Source organism: Heptranchias perlo, chromosome 19 (genome assembly GCF_035084215.1).
Source record: "Heptranchias perlo isolate sHepPer1 chromosome 19, sHepPer1.hap1, whole genome shotgun sequence".
NCBI lineage: Eukaryota > Metazoa > Chordata > Chondrichthyes > Hexanchiformes > Hexanchidae > Heptranchias > Heptranchias perlo.
In genome coordinates, this window is record NC_090343.1 from 44,321,673 (window position 1) to 44,343,130 (window position 21,458).

At 45.6% G+C, this 21,458-nt stretch overlaps 1 protein-coding gene across 1 annotated transcript in view; it reads right to left on the bottom strand.

Annotated features, from left to right (window-relative positions):
* Positions 1–13,649: 13,649 nt before the first annotated feature.
* Positions 13,650–21,458, bottom strand: part of LOC137335328 (tumor necrosis factor receptor superfamily member 5-like) — a 35,130-nt gene continuing 27,321 nt past the window's right edge. Inside the window, exons 8-9 of the mRNA XM_068000648.1 lie at positions 17,934–17,971; positions 13,650–14,161 (exon numbers count right to left, since the gene is read on the bottom strand). Coding sequence (XP_067856749.1) covers positions 13,949–14,161; positions 17,934–17,971 — 251 coding nt within the window. The 3' untranslated portion in view covers positions 13,650–13,948. The remainder of the gene's footprint in view (positions 14,162–17,933; positions 17,972–21,458) is intronic.

Below are 21,458 nucleotides of genomic sequence, written 5' to 3' on the forward strand. Positions count from 1 at the left end.
ATTAAGCTAGCAGGAAAATCTGCTCTATAAAATTATTTATATAGGCTGAGATAAAAACAGAAAATGCTGGAAATACTCAGCAGGTCAGGCAGCATCTGTGGAGAAAGAAACAGAGTTAACGTTTCAGGTCGAAGACCTTTCGTCAGAACTGGAAGATGTTAAAAGAGTTAACAATTTTTAGGCAAGTACAGAGCCAGGGAAAAGGGGGGAGGGGAGGAAAGAACAAAAGGGAAGGTCTGTGATAGGGTAGAGGGCACGAGTGATTCAATGACAAAAGGGATGATAATGGGACAAGTTAAGAAACAAAAGATGGGTCTGTGGTAAATGGCAACAGCAGAACCATTACCAGCAGCTGCAGTGCCACAAAAAAAATAATGGGAGCAGTGATTATGGTTTGAAGTTATTGAAATTAATGTGAGTCCAGAAGGTTGTAAAGTGCCTTCACTCTATTCCAGAGTTGTTCTGTTCTGCAGTTCCATTTCATCCTTCACCTCATCTGGCGATTTAACAAAAAACTTTTCTTCTTCCTTTCAGGTGTCAAGGACCGCAAGCTTCAACAACTCTTAGATACCAACGCCCCTCCTGATCCTTCTTCCCCTTCACTTTCCTCTGACCCCATCCCTCCCTCCAATCTCACCCTTTGTCGTGTTTTCACCATTCCCTCTGACCTTCCCCTCTCTGACCCCAAACGATCAGTCCTCAGCAAAGGCCTTAGCTTCATCCCTTTACACCTCAATGAATTTCGAGCTCGACACGATGCTGAGCTCCTCTTCCGTCATCTTCACCTCCGCGCCCACTTCTTTGTCCGTGAGTCTTCCCCTCGCCCAGCGGAACCTTTCTCCCATCTTCAGAATTCTCGTTCCACCTGGACCCCTCACTCTGGCCTCTTACCCTCTCGATCTTTCCATTGCCAACTGCTGGCGTGACATCGGCCATCTCAATTTCTCTACTGCCCTCATTCACTCTAACCCACCTCCCCCTCAACTCGCAGCACTCCGTTCCCTCAGGTCCAACCCTGACATTGTCATTAACCCTGATGACGAGGGCGGTGTTGTTGTTGTTTGGCGAACAGACCTCTACCTTGCGGAAGCTGAACGCCAACTCTCCGACACCTCCTCCTACCTCCCCCTGGACCATGACCCCACCGCCGAACATCAAGCCATAGTTTCCCAGACCGTCACTGACCTCATCTCCTCTGGAGATCTTCCCCTCCACAGTCTCCAACCTCATAGTCCCCCAGCCCTGCACAGCCCGCTTCCACCTCCTTCCCAAGATCCACAAACAGGACTGCCCCAGGAGACCCATCGTTTCAGCCTGTTCTTGCCCCACGGAACTTATCTCCACCTATCTCGACTCTATTTTTTCTCCCCTTGTCCAGTCTCTTCCGACGCCCTCCGCCACATTAACAGTTTCATTTTCACCAGTCCCTCTACACCTCCATCCTCCACCAGGACAGCCTGCGGGCCCTCCGCTTCTTCCTTGAACAGAGGCCCAACCAGCCCCCATCCACCATCACTCTCCTCCACCTGGCTGAACTTGTTCTTATGTTGAACAACTTCTCCTTTGACTCCACTCACTTCCTCCAAATAAAAGGTGTCGCTATGGGAACCGTATGGGTCCCTTCTATGCCTGCCTTTTTGTGGGATACATAGAACATTCCTTGTTCCAGTCCTACTCAGGTCCCCACTCTCACCTCTTTTTCTGGTATAACGATGACTGTATCGGTGCCGTTTCCTGCCCTCGCCCCGAACTGGAAAATTTCATCAACTTTGCTTCCAATTTCCACCCTTTCCTCGCCTTCTCACGGTCCATCTCCAACTCTTCCCTTCCCATCCTTGACTTCTCTATCTCCATTTCTGGGGATAGGCTGTCAACCAATATCTATTATAATGCGCGCAGCATTCGTAATAAGATGGATGAATTGACGGCACAAATAGAAACAAATGGGTATGATCTCGTGGTCATTACAGAGACGTGGTTGCAAGGTGACCAAGGTTGGGAGCTAAATATTCAGGGTTATTTAACATTCCAGAAGGATAGGAAAAAAGGTAAAGGTAGCTCTGTTAATAAAGGATGAAATTGGTATAATAGTGAGAAATGATCTTGACTCAGAAGATCAAGATGTCGAATCAATTTGGGTGGAGGTAAGAAATAGCAAGGGAAAGAAATCACTGGTGGGAGTAGTATACAGGCCCCCGAACAGTAGCTACACTGTAGGGCAAAATATAAATCAGGAAATAAGGGGGGCTTGTAAAAAAAGGTAACGCAATAATCATGGGCAATTTTAACTTTCACATAGATTGGACAAATCAAAGTGGCAAAAATAGCCTTGAGGAGGAGTTCATAGAGTGTATTAGGGACTGTTTCTTAGACCAATACGTTGGGGAACCAACAGGGAACAGGCCATTTTGGATCTGGTAATGGGTAACGAAACAGGATTAATTAATGATCTCAAAGTAAAGGATCCCTTGGGAAGCAGTGATCATAACATGATAGAATTTCACATCCAATTTGAGAGCGAGGATCTTGGGTCTGAAACTATTGTATTAAACTTAAATAAGGGCAATTATAAAGGAATGAGGGCGGAATTGGCTAAAGTGGACTGGGTAAACAGATTAGATAGTATGATGGTGGATAAGCAGTGGCAAACATTTAAACGGATATTTTATGACTCGCAACAAAATATATCCCTGTGAGGAGGAAAGACTCCACAAAAAGGGTGAACCAACCATGGCTAACTAAGGAAGTCAAGAATGGTATCAGGTTAGAAGAAAAAGCATACAACATGGCAAAGATTACTGGTAAGCCCGAAGATTGGGAAAACCTTAAAAACCAGCAAAGGATGACTAAAAGAATAATAAAGAGGGAGAAAATAAATTATGAGAGTAAACTAGCCAGAAATATAAAAACTGTCAGTAAAAGCTTCTACAAGTATATAAAAAGGAAGGGGATAGCTAAACTAAACATTGGTCCCTGAGAGGATGAGACTGGGGAAATAATAATGGAAAACAAGGAAATGGCAGAGGAATTGAACAGATATTTTGTATCTGTCTTCACAGAAGGAGACACTAATAGCATATCAATAATAGTAGAAAATCAAGGGGCAAAGGGGAGGGAGGAACTAAAAACAATCACTATCACTAGAGAAAAAGTACTTGGTAATCTAATGGGTCTAAAGCTGACAAGTCCCCTGGACCTGATGGCTTGCATCCGAGGGTCTTAAAGGAAGTGGCTACAGGGATAGTGGATGCATTGGTTGTAATCTTCCAGAATTCACTAAATTCTGGAAAGGTCCCAGCGGACTGGAAAACCGCAAACGTAACACCCCTATTCAAGAAGGGAGTGAGACAGAAAGCAGGTAACTATAGACCAGTTAGCCTAACATCTGTCATTGGGAAAATGCTAGAATCCATTATTAAGGAAGTAGTAACAGGACATTTGGAGACTCATAATACAATCAAGGAGAGTCAACATGGTTTTATGAATGGGAAATCGCGTCTGACAAATTTATTAGAGTTCTTTGAGGAAGTAACGGGCAGGGTGGATAAAGGGGAACCAATGGATGCAGTATATTTGGATTTCCAAAAGGCATTCGATAAGGTGCCACATAAAAGATTACTGCATAAGATAAGAGCTCATGGTGTTGGGGGTAATATGCTGGCATGGATAGAGAGATTGGCTAACTAACAGAAAACAAAGAGTCGGGATAAAAGGGTCATTTTCAAAATGGCAATCTGTAACTAGTGAGGTGCCGCAGGGCTCAGTGCTGGGCCTCACCTATTTACAATATATATCAATGATTGGATGAAGGAACAGAGTGTCTTGTGGCCAAATTTGCTGATGATACAAAGATAGGTGGAAAAGCAAGTTGCGATGAGAACACAAAGTGTCTGCAAAGGGATATTGACAGGTTAAGTGAATGGGCAAAAATTTGGCAGATGGAATATAATGTGGGAAAATGTGAAGTCATCCACTTGGGAGGAAAAATAAAAAAGCAAAATATTATTTGAATGGAGAAATGCTACAAAATGCTACGGTACAGAGGGACCTGGGTGTCCTCGTACATGAAACACAAAAAGTCAACATACAGGTGCAGCAGGTAATCTGGAAGGCAAACTGAATATTGGCCTTTATTTCTAGGGGGATGGAGTATAAAAGCAGGGAAGTCATGCTACAACTGTACAGGGTGCTGGTGATACCACACCTGGAGTACTGCGTACAGTTCTGGTGCCCTTATTTAAGGAAGGACATACTTGCATTGGAGGCAGTTCAGAGAAGGTTCACTAGGTTAATTCCGGGTATGGAAGGGTTGTCTTGTGAGGAAAGATTGAACAGGTTGGGTCTATACTCATTGGAGTTTAGAAGAATGAGAGGAGACCTTATTGAAACATACAAGATTTTGAGGGGACTCGATAGGGTAGATGCTGAGAGGATGTTACCCCTCATGGGGGAATCTAAAACTAGGGGGCATAGTCTCAGAATAAGGGGTCGCCCGTTTAAGATGGAAATGAGGAGGAATTTCTTCTCCCAGAGTGTTGTGAATCTTTGGAATTCTTTACCCCAAAAAGCTGTGGAGGCTGAATCATTGAATACATCCAAGACTGAGTTAGACAAATTTTTGATCAGCAAGGGAGTCAAAGTATATGGGGAAAAGGCGGGAAAGTGGAGTTGAGGTAAAAATCAGATCAGCCATGATCTCATTGAATGGCGGAGCAGGCTCGAGGGGCCGAATGGCCTACTCCTGCTCCTATCTCTCATGGTCTTATGGTCTTATAAGCCCACTGACTCCCACAGCTACCTTACTTACACTTCCTCCCACCTCGCTTCCTGTAAGGACTCTATTCACTTCTCCCAGTTTCTCCGTCGCATCTGTTCTGACGATGCCACCTTCCACACCAGTGCTTCCGATATGTCTTCCTTTTTCCTCAACTGAGGATTCCCCTCCATTGTAGTTGACAGTGCTCTCAACAGTGTTCTATTTCCTGCACTTCTGCCCTCACCCCTTCACCTCCTTCCCAGAACCATGATAGGGTCCCCCTTGTCCTCACCTTCCACCCATCAGCCTTCACATTCAACATATCATCCTCTGTCATTTCCACCACCTCCAGTGTGATCCCACCACCAAACACATCTTCCCCTCCCCTCCCCTTTCAGCATTCCGAAGGGACCGCATCCTCCGTGACACCCTGGTCCACTCCTCCATCACCCCCAACACCCATTCTCTTCCCCACGGCACCTTCCCCTGCGAGCGCAGGAGATGCAACACCTGCCCTTTCACCTCCTCCCTTCCCACCTTCCAGGGTCCCAAACACTCCTTCCAGGTGAATCAGCAATTTACTTGTACTTTTTTCAATTTATTATACTGTATTCACTGCTCACAATGCGGTCTTCTCTACATTGGGGAGATCAAACGCAGATTGGGTGATCGCTTTGCTGAACACCTCCGTTCAGTCCACAAGCATTACCCTGACCTGCCGGTCACTTGCCATTTTAATTCCCTGTCCCACTACCACTCTGACCTTTCTGTCCTCGGCCTCTTATACTGTTCCAATGAAACTCAACGGAAGCTCGAGGAACAGCACCTCATCTTTCATTTAGGCACTTTACAACCTTCCGGACTCAACACTGAATTTCAATAACTTCAGATCATAATTACTGCTCCCATTATTTTTTTTGGCACTGCAGCTGCTGGTAATGGTTCTGTTGCCATTTACAGCTCCCCTAGACCCATCTTTTGTTTCTTTACTTGTCCCATTACCACCCTCCTTGCCTTGCACCATCATCCCTTTTGTCATTTAATCACTCGTGCCCTCAACCCTATCACAGACCTTCCCTTTTGTTCTTTCCTCCCCTCCCCTGTCTCTGTACTTGCCTAAAAACTTTACATCTTTAACATCTTCCAGTTCTGATGAAAGGGCTTCGACCTGATGCTGCCTGAATTGCTGAGCTTCTCCAGCATTTTCTGTTTTTATTTCAGATTTCCAGCATCCGCAGTATTGTCCTTTTCATACAAGGTCTGTGATAGGGTGGAGGGCAGGAGTGATTAACTGATTAAAGGGCAGATGGTGCAAAGCAAGGAGGGTGGGAATGGGACAGGTTAAGAAACAAGAGATGGGTCGAGAGGAGGTGTAAATGGTTACAACAGAACCATTAGCAGCACCTGCTGTCCAAGAAAATGGGAGCAGTGGTTATGATCTAAAGTTGTTGAACTCAATGTTCAGGCTGGAATTCTGTAAAGTACCTAATCGAAAGATGAGGCGATAACAAGACAAGAATAGAAACCAAAGATGGGTCCAGAGGAGGTGTAAATGGTTACAGCAGATTAGCAGAGGGGGAGGGAAGCATGAAAACTGGCAAAGAGGCGAAGGCTCCTTGGCCCAGGAGTGCGGTGGAAGTCAGGTAGACCCCAGGGGCGCGGCCCACCCCACCGGCCGGTCATATAGGTTTGATTGCCAGTGCGTGATGCGTTAGCTGATCTCAGTCGGGGCAATAATTGGAGGATACAAATGGCCCCAGGCGTCCACTGCCCCCGATCACAGTGGAAAAAGCTCAGGATCGGGGCTCAACTGTGTTGCCCTTCACAGTCCAATAGTCTGTTGATGCCCACCGTCTAGGCTCACACGTGAAGAATAGTCACTTGAAGGAGACATCAGAGGGCTGCCCAGACTCGTGGCTACACACTGCAGCAAGAGTCTGCACCTTCAGGAGAGGAGGGGAGACAGCATGATATGCATTGTAGGGTGGGGGGGCGATATTTAGGGCAATTCTGGTACTCCCTGACTGACACCAGCTGATAGTACCGACAAGTTACTGCAGCTGCAACCTTCTGATCGTGGGTTGTGTGCTTACTGCACTATCAGGGGTAGCAGGTACAGCAGGATTTTATTCACCTTCTCAAATCAGTCACAGACAGGAGTGCCACCCAGTCTAGGTTTAATAAATACACACCATTACAAAAATGGCACAAAGTGGTACATTTTCCACCAGTGCACAACCATTGTTTACTGATGAGGACAATTGAAACACAGAGACTGAATGTGGCACCCTTAGTAATGTGAGAAGCAGATTAGGCCTGGGGTTGCCAGCTCTGGACATATTTCTGGAGGTTTCATCACATGACCTCCCGCCTCCAACCGCCCCACCCAGTAATAAAGCCTTTTTCCCCCATCTCCAATATTTTTATGACTAATGAATGAAAGTGTTCAAAGAAATTTTTTTTAAATCAACTTTTTAAATGCCCTTATGATTTTTCTCCTGGGTTGCTCGCAGCAGTGTCCAGGAAATTAATCTTTAATTCCTGGAGATTCCAGGATAATCCCGAAGGGTTGGCAACCTTAGTTGGGGTGCAGCACACAGAGAGTGTTCTGTCAATACTTCTATTATGTGTTAGGATCTTTAAGCAGATCAAAGGATGTGCACTGTGTCTGACAGACTGGTCTTCTTGCCCATGCGCCCGTATTAAAATTACAAACCTTATGAGATTTGCCCTCAGACATCGCTCCTTCTGTGGCCGAAGATGATTGAATGAAACTCGGAGCAAATAAAGTTAATGCTGAATGGATCTGGCTCATAACATCTAGTGGAAAATGTCCCCACATTTGGAAATTTGTGCATGGGGTGCTGAGAATCACACTATTAACGAGCCATACAGTCAGACTGGGTGGCATACCCATGCCCAATCCTAGCCTCATGCCATTGGTTGAGAATGCTGTCTTGTGGTAGTTTGATAGGACACTTATTAAGACGTTAAACTGAAGCCCTGGCTGCTCTATCAGGTGGACATAAAATAATCCGTGGCACTATCCAAAGAAGAGCAGTCCTGTTTATCCCTCATCCAACAGCACTAAAACAGATTATCTGGTCATTATAACATTGCTGTTTGTGGGATCTTGCTGTGTGCAAATTGGCTGCCGCTTTTCCATTATAACAGTGACTACACTTCAAAAATACTTCATTGGTTGTAAAGCGCTTTGAGACGTCCTGAAAGGCGCTATCTAAATGCAAATCTTGCTTTTCTTTTATATTTTGCATTGCTGTAATGTAGTCCTTGTTTCATCACAGCCCAGCCCAATCCTGGCATCCGTACACATGCTCTTCCATCAGAAGTCACTGGATAGTGATCGGGAGTAGAGACCTTGGCTAATTTCCCCTCCTCCCGACCACAAATCTGCTGGTTCCCACCAGCGGGGTATCACGCAGTGGCCCGGACTCGCCAAAACCGGCCAAAAATATAAATGCAGCCGCTAATACTGCATGAAGTCACCATGTTCTTACCCCTGCTCCTCCACCAACTCCCACCCCCCCCCCCCCCAGCTGAGATAAATGGTAAAAAGTTAAAAACAGTGGATGTCCAAAGGGACTTAAGGGTTCAGGTACATAGATCATTGAAGTGTCATGAACAGGTGCAGAAAATAATCAATAAGGCTAATGGAATGTTGGCCTTTATATCGAGAGGACTAGAATACAAGGGGGCAGAAGTTATGCTGCAGCTATACAAAACCCTGGTTAGACCGCACCTGGAGTACTGTGAGCAGTTCTGGGCACCGCAACTTCGGAAGGACACATTGGCCTTGGAGGGAGTGCAGCGTAGGTTTACAAGAATAATAGCCGGACTTCAAGGGTTAAGTTACGAAGAGAGATTACAGAAATTGGGGTTGTGTTCTCTAGAGTTTAGAAGGTTAAGGGGTGATCTGATCAAAGTTTATAAGATATTAAGGGTAACAGATAGGGTGGATAGAGAGAAACTATTTCCACTGGTTTGGGATTCTAAGACTAAGGGGCACAGTCTAAAAATTAGAGCCAGACTTTTCAGGAGTGAGATTAGAAAACACTTCTACACACAAAGGGTGGTAGAAATTTGGAACTCTCTTCCGCAAACAGCAATTGATGCTAGCTCAATTGCTAATTTTAAATCTGAAATAGATAGCTTTTTGCCAACCAAAGATATTAAGGGATATGGGCCAAAGGCAGGTATATGGAGTTAGATCATAGATCAGCCATAATCTTATCAAATGGCGGAGCGGGCTCGAGGGGCTGAATGGCCTACTCCAGTACCTATGTTCCTGGATCAGCTAATTCAGCACACCCCTGCTATCATACCTATATCTTTTCTGCTCCTGATAATATCCACACTGCCCTTACCAACTAAGCCATCAGGGTTTGGGGGGGGCACAATGGTGTAGTTTCAAAGAGATTAGTGCTGGTACACTACAACAGCATAGGAATTGCTGGACGCACAAAGACCTAGGTCCATCTAGTTCGCCCTCTACCATCCTACATAATACAACGCTAATGGAGTTGTTGACCAATCCTGGCAATCAACCTCTATCAATTAGTCTGCAACAGACCCAGACATGATGAAAATCCCAGTGATGGAGAGCTTTGGGAACCGTGTGTCCAAAGTCATGTGTCCCTCCCAAACATGCTACACTTACCACGTCATGGCCCAGAAATTGCTGAAAAAATACCGATGAGTTCACGGCGCACGCCATTATTAGCGTATAAAAAAACCAGCAATTTGTGAGTTGCGAATTGACACAAATTGCTGGATGATTTGCACCCCTCCATCGTTACCCTCGCAAAAACAGGATCTCGCCGTCAACCTCCCCGTGAGTGTCAAGAAATTGCTGTATTTGCGCCGTAAATACGAATTAAACTCACTGCAGGAAGTTAGGGCTGCTATTTCACGGTGTAAGGACAATGTTAATGAGGTCCTGAAATGCCACTCAACCTCTCCAGCCCAGAAAGGGAACAATTGAAACTGTGCAGCCTCACTCCTGCAGGTAGTAAATTGATCCTAGAGGTTTTATAAGTTTTAAATGTTTTTCTTACTTTTCCTTTCTGTCTCATTTCTCTCTCTCTTTATCCGATCTTTCTTTCCCTCTCTTTCTGTATCTAATTTGACTCGAATTCACCCTATTTCCTTCTCTATCGTCGCTCTGTTTCTTTCTCTATCCTTAAATCTCATTAGTTACGGAGATAGACGGTTGATTCCGTCATTCACCAAGGTTCCTGATGCCCCGTTGCCCGCTCTGTGCCGTTATCAGCTCGCACTTCCCACAATTTGCGGCTCAAAAATAATTGGCGCTGAAAGGTGAGGAAAAAAATCCCACTTAGGGCGATCGCCGCAAAATGCCCTACTCCAGCAAATTCTGGGTCCTGGTTTCAAATTAATCAGATACTGTATCCAAAATGTTATTTTCAAGGGTGCAACTTTTCCCCACTTGTTTCCATTTCATTTCATTAAGAGGCACTGCAACTGTTTGTACAAAACTGAAAGCAGCTGAGGGAGGAATGGGGCAAATAATTGTTCTATTGTTGAACACTTCTAAAATTAGAGTATGAGTAAATGTTGGAAAGTACAGGAGCAGTTAGACGCAGCCGAAAATCTGTCGGATTATACAATACGGAGACAGATCAAACTGGGCAGTCAGACAAGCCGGCCTAAACTCATTGCTCTGAAGAGAGCTTGTAAAGTTACAGAAACAAATGTAATTAAATGTTTTTTTTCTTTTTTCCCCAGAAGTTGCTATTTTATGAGATCCACGGTCCTAACGCTGCCCCTGACCCTCCTCACACCCCCACCCCCAGCAGAGAGCGACAATCATTCCCCACTATTTAGCCCCTAAGGTTCTGACCTATCCCATACCAACAATATTTATCCCCTAAAGTTCTGACCTATCCTACTCCAACACTCTTTAACCCATACAGTTCTGATCTATCCTACGTTCCCATTATTTAACCCCATAGGTTCTGATATATCCCATTCCGTCACTATTTAACCCCCAAGGTTATGATCTATCCTACTCCAACACTATTTAACCGCTAAAGTTCTGACCTATCCTACTCCCAACACTCTTTAACCCCCAAGCTTCTGATCTATCGCACTCCTTAAACTCCAAGGTTCTGATCTATCCTACTTCCCCACTATTTAATCCCTAAGAGTCTGGCAAAGCCCATTCCAATACTATTTAATCCCTAAGATTCTGATCTATCTCACTCCACCACTATTTAACCCCTAGATTGATATCTGCCCTACTCCACCATTATTTAACCCCTAAGGTTCTGATCAATCCTGCTCCAATATTATTTAACTCATAAAGTTCTGATCTATTCTACTTCCCTACTATTTAACCCCAAAGAGTCTGATATAGCCCATTCCAATACTATTTAACCCCCAAGGTTTTGATCTATCCTATCCCACCACTATTTAATCCCTAATGTTCTGATCTATGTCACTCCATCTATCCCACCCCAATACTATTTAACCCCTAAGTTTCTAATCTATCTCACTTCACCACTAGTTAACCCACTCAGGTTGAAATATTAGAAAAAACCCTGCTCTTGGACTCTTTTTACTGAAGGTATAAGCTCTTTGCTGAGGGACAATTCTACAGGCATCAGTCATGCTCCAGTGGCCATTATACATGGGAGAGTCTGCCTACAAGTCTGCAGGACATTCGACCGCAGGGAGCCTCATAGCTAAGCCCAATCTCATCCCTCACCCAACATGCACAAATGTACATTCCCAGCGGGTTTTGATTGATAGCTATCAGGAGCGGCAACGCTGGTGAACTTTCTCCTCCCCAACCCGAGATCCTCAGGCCAACTCTAACATCTCTACTGCCACCTTGGCTGAGAACAGCAAATTCAGCTCAGACCGTGGATCGAACCTTGGAGCTTGCTACCCTGCATAGCTCAGCTACTCACTAGGCAACCTCACTGATCAATTGGGGGACCTTACTCTTTGAACACTCTAAATAACTACTAATGACCCTGTGAGTCCTCCAAGATTATAGAATTGTAATGGGCATCACTGGCTTTAAAAGAAAAACAAAATGCTTTCCAGTTTATCCAGCAACTACCAATGCTACACAGACGAGGACGTTCCTAAGTTTAATCCTTGATCATGTATGGGCAAAATAACGGCTAAGATAAAGGCAATTAAAGGACAAAGAGAATGCTTCGACGAGAACTCAAATAGCCCAAATGGCTCCAGGCCTTAGGCCAACCTGATTTACTCCCCTACCATCTCCATGGTGATGGACATTGAAACAGCTTTCTGGGAAATAAGCCAGTGATTCAGATGGGCTGTAAATTTTAAAAACTCCCTCTTCTGACCTTGATGATTGCAGTATGGCCTGACTGGAACAGATAGTTCCAGGGAAGCAGGTCAGGTCCAAGCTGCAGCAAATGGCATACTCAGTCATGATGCAGTACAGGGATACTCAGGCCAAAATCATTACATGGGGCTTAAAAGCTCATCATCTAATTCCTCCTTCTCCTGCCAACCTGTTAAGATTGCACAAGGCACCACTCTGAATTGAAAGCTGAGGTGTAATCTAATTGCGTGTAGCTGTACGAGGTTAAATAGACTGTCGCATTATTTGTCGCATGAGTGGCAGGATGATCAAGTCAAGAGTGATTTGTCGCATTATTCCAGGTGGTTTATACCTTGGCTGAGTTAGGTGTACAACCTGACCAGCATGTCTATACGTCTTCTTTGGCTGATGGGCTCTCCCGGTGAGAAATACCTCAATATTAGCGACCTGTCCACCAGGCTGGGAAACATCCCATTCTCAATCATCATCCTGATTAATCGCTTCCCTCCTGACCACCCCTGTGCTCACTGACCTACATTGGCTCCCGGTCCCCGAACGCCTCGAGTTTAAAATTCTCTTCCTCATGTTCAAATCCCTTCATGGCCTCGTCTCTCCTTATCTCTGTAACCTCCTCCAACCCTCCAAGAGCTCTGCACTCCTCCAATTCTGCTCTTTTGTGCATCCGACACTTCCTTTGCCCCACCATTGGCGACCGTGCCTTCAGCTGTCAAGGCCCTAAGCTCTGGAATTCCCTCCCTAAACCTCTCCACCTCTCTCTCCTCCTATAAGACACTCCTTCAAAACCACCTCTTTGACCAAGCTTTTGGTCACCTGTCCTAATGTTTCCTTCTTTGGCTCGGTGATAATTCTTTTTTTTTGATTACACTGCTGTGAAGCGCCTCAGGACGTTTTACTATGTTAAAGGCGCTACATAAATGCAAGTTGTTCTTGTCAATATAGAGGTTTCCCATAGAGATATGGGTAAGTAGTTTGTTCTTCAGTTTGAAACCCATTTTCTCTCCACCCCAGAAATAACTCTAAATCCAAACAATCCAAGGGGACCGAGGAGTTGCCTAGAAATGTGGCTTCTCCAGAGCACACTAGGGAAATGGTGGCTTTTCACCGTTCAACACACATTTCATGGTTAAATTGCCATTCCTAATTCCATACTTAATGTTTATTAGTTGTGGAATTTAAGACTGTTGATCCCATTCTATTAAGTACTTTTAAAATTTATTTTCGGGATATGAGCGTCGCTGGCAAGGCCAACATTTATTGCCCATCCCTAGTTGCGCTGAGAAGATGGTGGAGGATCTTTTTCTTCTGTATTATTGTATTTTCTGTGGTGAGTTAGCTGATCAAGGCTAATTATAGCTTCCCTATTGTCACCCGATTGAAATCAGCTAACTTATCGCAGACCATGGTCCAAACCTGGTCTCTACAGCCAAGCATTTTTTAACTGGCCCCCTTTTTTACTTGTTTGTGATTTAAATGAATCCACATAGAATAGAGTGTAAATTAAATAATCAGGCCTTTCAACATCAAAAGTAATTCTGTCATATCTGTTTTCCTGTGACCATCTATAGCAGGAACAAGACAACCTTACAGTCCCTTGTTCTGGAACAACAGATCAGGTTCTAAGTGTAGGGTTACCTCAGGAACACAAGTTCTGCAAGCACATCAAACAAGATGGCCATGAGCCAACAGACTGTCAAAATAATTAAAGTATGGAACAATTTTCCTTTTAGCAACTTCACACCAAGGCTCGAGTTCGATGCTCTTCAGATGCGCCCAATAACCCATCCACCAGCAAACCACACAAAAGAATTCTTCTGCAAGTGTGCTTGCTAACTGTTTGGCAGAGGTGCTTGCTCTTGCTCTGGAAAATGACTCTCCTTGCCATCTTCTTGCTGAGGTATGATCAAACTCTGCTCTTCCGCCTGGGTCTCTGGAATTGGGAACGATGTCTCCTCGCTCGGCTGCTCTCCTCCATGCCCATTGGTTTCCGGCAAAATGACAGCGGCATCATTAGCCTTTCCGTCGCCAATGGGTTCCAGTCGCTTGGGTTACAGAAACATTAATGTTAGTGTTTACACATGGTTCCCAATCAGTACTGCATTCTAATTGAGTGGCAAGGTATGAAAAATAGCTGCCTGAATGGCGACATGCCCAGCCCAGTGTGGAAGTGAGCCAGGAAAAATCACATAGCTTCAGCCCTCGGTCTGTGCTGAGATAGCTGGACTTAGCTGGGGCACTACAATTAACCTCAATGCCCAGGAAAGAGGAAGGGAATCAACCAGGGTTCTTGCTCGCATGTCTTAAAGTGTGCCTCTGTGGGCTAGTGACCAGGTTAGCTGATGCCCCCCCTGATTAGTGATGTCCCCCATGAATGAATGGTCTACTGACACTCGCTGCCTACAATCACATATGAAGACTGAGTACTTGGGTAAGGTAGCAGCACCTGTGGAACCATACCCCAGCAGGTAGTAGGGTGCATGGCAGCTGACTGGATCTGCTGCTCCAAGGAGCAGCGATTCTGTGGATATGTTAGGGTTTGGGGTTTCAGATTTCTGCTGTCAATGACTTTGAATTCTTTAATGCAGTGCTGTCATTAAATAACGAGCAGAATATGCTCCTTTCTCCTGCACTAGTCTGTCACATTGATAAACAGCAGCAACATTACTTATTTTGCGCTCACTGACCTACATTGGCTCCCAGTTCAGCGAAGCCTCAAATTTAAAATTTTCATCTTTGTGTTCAAATCCCTCCTTATCTCTGTAACCTCATCCAGTCCTACAATCCTCCAAGATCTCTGCATTCCTCCAGTTCTGGCCTCTTGCACATCTCCAATTTCCTTTGCCCCACCATTGGCGGCTGTGCCTTCAGTTGCCTAGGCCCTAAGCTCTGGAATTCCCTTCCTAAACCTCTCCGCCTCTCTCTCCTCTTTTAAGATGCTCGTTAAAACCTACCTCTTTGACCACCTGTCCTAATATCTCCTTATGTGGCTCGGTGTCAATTTTTGTTTGATGACGTTCCTGTGAAACACCTTGGGACGTCTTACTACATTAAAGGCGAGATATAAATGCAAGTTGTTGTTCATGTTATATAGAGGTAGAATTTTCATGGTGGGGGCGTGGGGCAGTGTAGGTTCCATAATCTCCAGCCATAACTTCAATGAAAAACCAATGGAAATTAAACGCCAGGGTACAGTGATGTAGTGGTTATGTTACTGGACTAGTAATCCAGAGGTCTAGACTAATAACCTAGTAGAGCTACGAGTTCAAATCCCACCATGGCAGTTTGAGAATTTGAATTCAGTTTTTTAAAAAGTCTGGAAATAAAAAGCTGGTCTCAGTAAAAGTGACCATGAAGCTGTCATAAAAGCCCAACTGGTTCATTAATGTCCTTTAAAGACAGAAACCGGCCGTCCTTACTCGGTCTGGCCTATATGTGACTCCAGTCCCACACCAAACATGGTTGACTCTTAACTGCTCTCTGAAGTGGCCTAGCAAGCCACTCAGTTGTATCAAACTGCCACCAGCGGATCAGGAAGAAGGCAAGGTCGGCTTTTATTGCCCATTCCTAGTTGCCCTCCACATTCTCAGGGCAACTAGGGATGGGCAATAAAAGCCGACCTTGCCAGCAACAACCACACACCGAGAATGAATTTTTTAAAAATGGCTGCTTCTCCAGTGATTCTGCCGATCTTCCACCAAAGTTATGGCTGGAGTTTGGGGAACCCCCATAGAAATTCCAGGTGATAATGTCAAACATTGTTCAATTCCATTAAGTGAAATATGTACTCAATGGAATTGATGCTGGTACAACTTATATGAACCCCATGTCATTTATTGTCTAAATATTCTATTTCTATACAAAACTTTTAATAATTACCCTTCTACTCCAACACGATTTTCTCCCCTCCTCACCCTTTCCCAAGTGATCATTCTTCACATTGGACCCTAGCCGGTAAGTGTCAACTATTTGACCCCGTCCGCCCCACCCCCCAACCCCACGAGCTGAGCCAGGTCCTGTTCTACAAACGTCCACATTCCCGCAGGTATCACTCGACAGTAATTAGGAGCAGGAAAGCAGGCTGGCTTTTTGATCTCCCTGGCCAAGGGGCACTGAGACCCACTCCTGCCCCAGCTGAGTTCAGCTAACTCAGCACGGACCGGGAATCAAACCAGTACCATTTCTTTTTTTTAAAACTAACGTTCACTGACGCCTTTGGAACTGGAATCTAATTCCGATAGAGTATCTCTCACATGATTCAAATGCTTATATTATGCATTAATCATTGGCAGTGGTATTGTGTATTGCTGCACAGCAACCACTCACACACACTAACCATTACTATTACCCACAGAGTGGCCTCAATCAGGCTGGGTTTTGTCAAGGAAGTTTTCCAAGCTGCCTTTCCTCCTTGCAAACTGATACAGTCCCTTCTGACTTATAACAATACACAATCTGTTACAAAAAAAAAGTAACCTTGAAGATAGGAAGGAAACAATCCACACTAACCTATTAAACCAATCATTTGTGCCCAGTGGATAATACGTATTCACAATACCTATGAAATGGGTACATTGTGCATCTGGTAGCACAGACCCAGAAGGACCTTGGGTTTCAATCCATTGTCTGTGCTGAGTTAGTTCAGCCTGGGCAGCCCTTGTGTCGCCACCACTGGTTCCAGTGCCCCTGGGCTATGAAAGGGGGAGGAAATAAAACCAGACCTCCAGCTTTCAGCCGCCATCCCACAATCGCTGGTGGAAAGTGCACGTCTGCTGAGGACAGGGTGTGGCTGAGCTGTTCCCCATCGTCAAACAGCTGGCTGACACTCCAGCCTTGATATTATGATGGGCGTTATTTTAAACGGGTTAATGCCAGCACTGTCACACATGATCGGTGACTACTTGGGTGAAAGGCTGATGGTGCCAGTCGATTCCCATCGTTCCTTCCTCTCGTGCCCTTGGCACCTGCCTAGATTGCCTGTGCATTAATCCAGTCCTGACCGATAGCACAGCTTGCAACTGATAAGATATGATCCATACCTGACACAGTGTGTGTTTATGCATGTGTGTGTATACATGTGCGCGCAAACATGTGTATACCACACTTTTTAATCGGAATACCGAGAACACAAAAAGTTAGCATGCAGGTACAGCAGGCAAATAGGAAAGCAAATGGCATGTTGGCCTTTATTGCAAAGGGTTTGGAGTACAAGAGTAAGGAAGTCTTACTACAATTGTACAGGGCTTTGGTGAGATCTCACCTGGAGTACTGCGTACAGGTTTGGTCTCCTTATCTAAGGAAGGATATATTTGCCATAGAGGCGGTGCAACGAAGGTTCACTAGATTAATTCCTGGGATGAGAGGAGAGGTTGAGTAGAGTGGGCCTATACTCTCTGGAGTTTAGAAGAATGAGAGGTCATCTCATTGAAACATATAAGATTCTGAGGGGACTTGACAGGGTAGATGCCGAGAGGTTGTTTCCCCTGGCTGGAGAGTCTAGAACTAGGGGGCATAGTCACAGGATAAGGGGTCGGCCATTTAAGACTGAGCTGAGGAGGAATTTCTTCACTCAGAGAGTTGTGAATCTTTGGAATTCTCTACCCCAGAGGGCTGTGGATGCTGAGTCATTGAGTATATTCAAGGCTGAGATAGATAGATTTTTGGACTCTAGGGGAATCAAGGGATATGGGGATCGGGCAGGAAAGTGGAGTTGAGGTAGAAAATCAGCCATGATCTTATTTAATGGCGAAGCAGGCTCGAGGGGCCGTATGGCCTACTCCTGCTCCTATTTCTTATGTTCTTAATAGTGTAACTTACCTGTTTATGGAATCGACTCATCATTTGCTTCAGGTAATCTACAAAGAAACAGCACAGAGTCATTAACCACAATTTTAAATATAAATAGTTTTACTTTTCTATTGTACAGAACATACAAACATAGAATGCAGCCTGCAATGGTGCAAAGGAGACTGAGAGTGGAGGCAGCGCAGATCTCTCCAGCACACGGTGTGATAATGAACCACTGAGATCAGGACGGTCAAAGGTTTGATCCCTTGTCTGTGCTGATCTCAGAGTGAGAGGGGGCACACAATAGTTTCTGACACCCTTGGACGAGGGAAGGGGGTCGCGCTCCCAATCTCTATCCAGGAATCCCTGCTGGAAGTGCACGTTCGTGGGTTTCGGCTGAGGACCGGATCAGGATTGGCTACGATAGCCCGTCCCACGGTCCAAGCAGCCCCCCAACATTCTCCAGACATGAGGAGTGGGCACTTTGAGGGGGGTACCAGAGAGTCGCTGTCCAATGAAACATTGTCTTCAGGAGAGGACGGGTAAGGGGGAGGGGGAAGCAACGTAATTTTTTATTTAAAAAAAATCTCAATCAAAAAAAGGGCAATTGGCCAAAGTTGTTCAACAACTAAATATGTATTATTAACTCTCCAGTCACCGGTGGCGGGGGGGGGAGGGGGGGGAATTGGATAAGGGCTGGTTTTGGGCGCGGGTAGCGTGATGCACTATTACCCCGCGCCCAATGACCCCTGCGCAGGCAGGACGCGAGTTTCGGCTAGCCTGAGGACTCACCTGCAATCAGCGTTCCATTCCGGGCCTTGCAAGTGGAATCAATGCAATTCCAAGGGGAGCTCAATCTCTTAAAGGGAGGATGTTTCTTAGAAATCTCTTAAAGGTAGCTGGTACCTATTATTTGCTGAAAATAACAGTCTACGGTCTGCATGGAGTCTGAACAGAGATCAGACATCGCACATGTAAAACACAGATGCAGGTCCCATCCCTATGTTTACATGAGTTATGTTAAAACACTGAATAAAGGTTGCGCACTACTAAATCCCACATCCTCCAATCTGCACACCAGACCACACCAATCTGCCGATCTGAGTTGGTACCAGGCCTGCGAGAGTGCGTGCCCCAAGGTTCTTTGCTGACGCACCGGAGGCCTTGGTGCAAGAGGTGGACAGAAGGAGGGACATCCTATATCCGCGGGGGGGGAGGGGCAAGAGGCCCTCCAGACATATATCCAAAAGGCAGTGGGAGGCAGCAGGGAACAAAGTCAATGCCAGGCGCACAGCATCATGAACATGGATGAAGTGCAGGAAAATGTTTGACCTGTGTCGTCAAGGTGAGTGAGGTCAACTGTCAAGTGGCGTCTCCTACCAACTGCACCACGCACTACACCCCCCCATCACCCACATACCAATAAACTCACTCTTTCCATCAGTACTCAACTCTTCCAACCAGATGCTTCCTCTCACCCTTACACATTACCACTGTTTCAAGCCGCACACCCACAACTCACAGGCCACACATACTGGCAGCTATTCAACCATGACAGGCATATCACCCAGACACATGTCCTACTTTCTGGCAGGAGAAGGTGGCAGCAAGTGGCCGTGGCATTTAGCCCCTCGAGCCTGTTCCATCATTCAATGAAATCATGGTGGACCGAACTCCATATACCCACCATAGCCCCATATCCTTTAATACCCTTGGTTCACAGAAATCTATCAATCTCAGATTTAACATTCACAAGGGAGCTAGCATCAATTGCCGTTTGCAGAAGAGCGTTCCAAACGTCTCCCACCCTTTGCGTGTAGAAGCATTTCCTAACTTCACTCCTGCACGTCCTGGCTCTAAATGTTAGGCTATGTCTGTCTCCATGTCCTAGTATTCAAGTGTAGCAGACCTCCAAAAACAGTTACAAATGTCTCAGCAGCCAGAAGCAATAATCCAGCCACTAACCTGTAAATCCTGCATGGTCCCTTTAAATGGCGCTGGTGGGGGATCCTCCAGGCACTCTATGACACGTTCAGATGGTCGGGGTTAAGACGGTGCATTGAGTTGAGCGTTAAATCCCAAAATGGTGTCTATCACTTTAAATCAGCATTGCACACTGATTGAAGCCATTTTCTCCCTACTTTACATGATTCCAGCGTTCGTTATCTGCACCTGTGCTAACTCCTCTACCAAGATGGTGTCCGGCGCACGTCACGTTGGAAACATGCGTGCGCATCCAAGACGCCATCTTGGATATCAGAGAGGCAGCATAGCGCCGAAACAACGGGCGTTACATGGCCCCATTTAGCGTCCTACGGCTTGAGAAGTGTATTTTTTGCAAGTTTTGTCATTTCTAAAGGTGAGTCCACTGTGCATTCTACAATATTTCTGGTCCAGAATACACAATTGTTTTTTTAAGCCACAACTTTTAGAATATTTCCTTTGTTTTCACTGAACTTTCAAAGCCAACGTCACACAAACCAAGGCACGCCTGCACCTCTCCAGCTTCCACAACAACTTGCATTTATATAGCACCTTTAACACAGGAAAATGTCCAAAGGCACTTCACAGGAGCCAAAATTAAACACCGAGCCAAAGAAGGAGATATCAGCATTGATGACCAAAAGAGCTGAGTGTTAAGGAGATTCTTAAAGGAGGTGAAGAGGCAGAGGGGTTTAAGGAGGGAATTTCACAGCGTAGGGCCCAGATGGCTGAATACACGGCCACCTTTTCTTTCTCTACAGTCAAGGTAAATAATGAATATGACATGGATACCCTTTATTTGTCTTGTGTAAGTAGCGGGCATACAACAGTGAAAGAGTCCAGAAGATTTCTGGCATCAGCAAAGTGATGGAAGGTGTCGTCAACAGTGCTATCAAGCGGCACTCACTCACCAATAACCTGCTCACCGATGCTCAGTTTGGGTTCCGTCAGGGCCACTCGGCTCCAGACCTCATTACAGCCTTGGTCCAAACATGGACTAAAGAGCTGAATTCCAGAGGTGAGGTGAGAGTGACTGCCCTTGACATTAAGGCAGCATTTGACCGAGTGTGCCACCAAGGAGCCCTAGTAAAATTGAAGTCAATGGGAATCAGGGGGAATATTCTCCAGTGGCTGGAGTCATACCTAGCACAAAGGAAGATGGTAGTCGTTGTTGGAGACCAATCATCTCAGCCCCAGGACATTGCTGCAGGAGTTCATCAGGGCAGTGTCCTAGGCCCAACCATCTTCAGCTGCTTCATCAATGACCTTCCCTCCATCATAAGGTCAGAAATGGGGATGTTCGCTGATGATTGCAGTGTTCAGTTCCATTCGCAACCCCTCAAATAATGAAGCAGTCCGAGCCCGCATGCAGCTAGACCTGGACAACATCCAGGCTTGGGCTCATAAGTGGCAAGTAACATTCACGCCAGATAAGTGCCAGGCAATGACCATTTCCAACAAGAGAGCATCTAACCACCTCCCCTTCACATTCAACGGCATTACCATCGCTGAATCCCCCATCATCAACATCCTGGGGGTCACCATTGACCAGAAACTTAACTGGACCAGCCA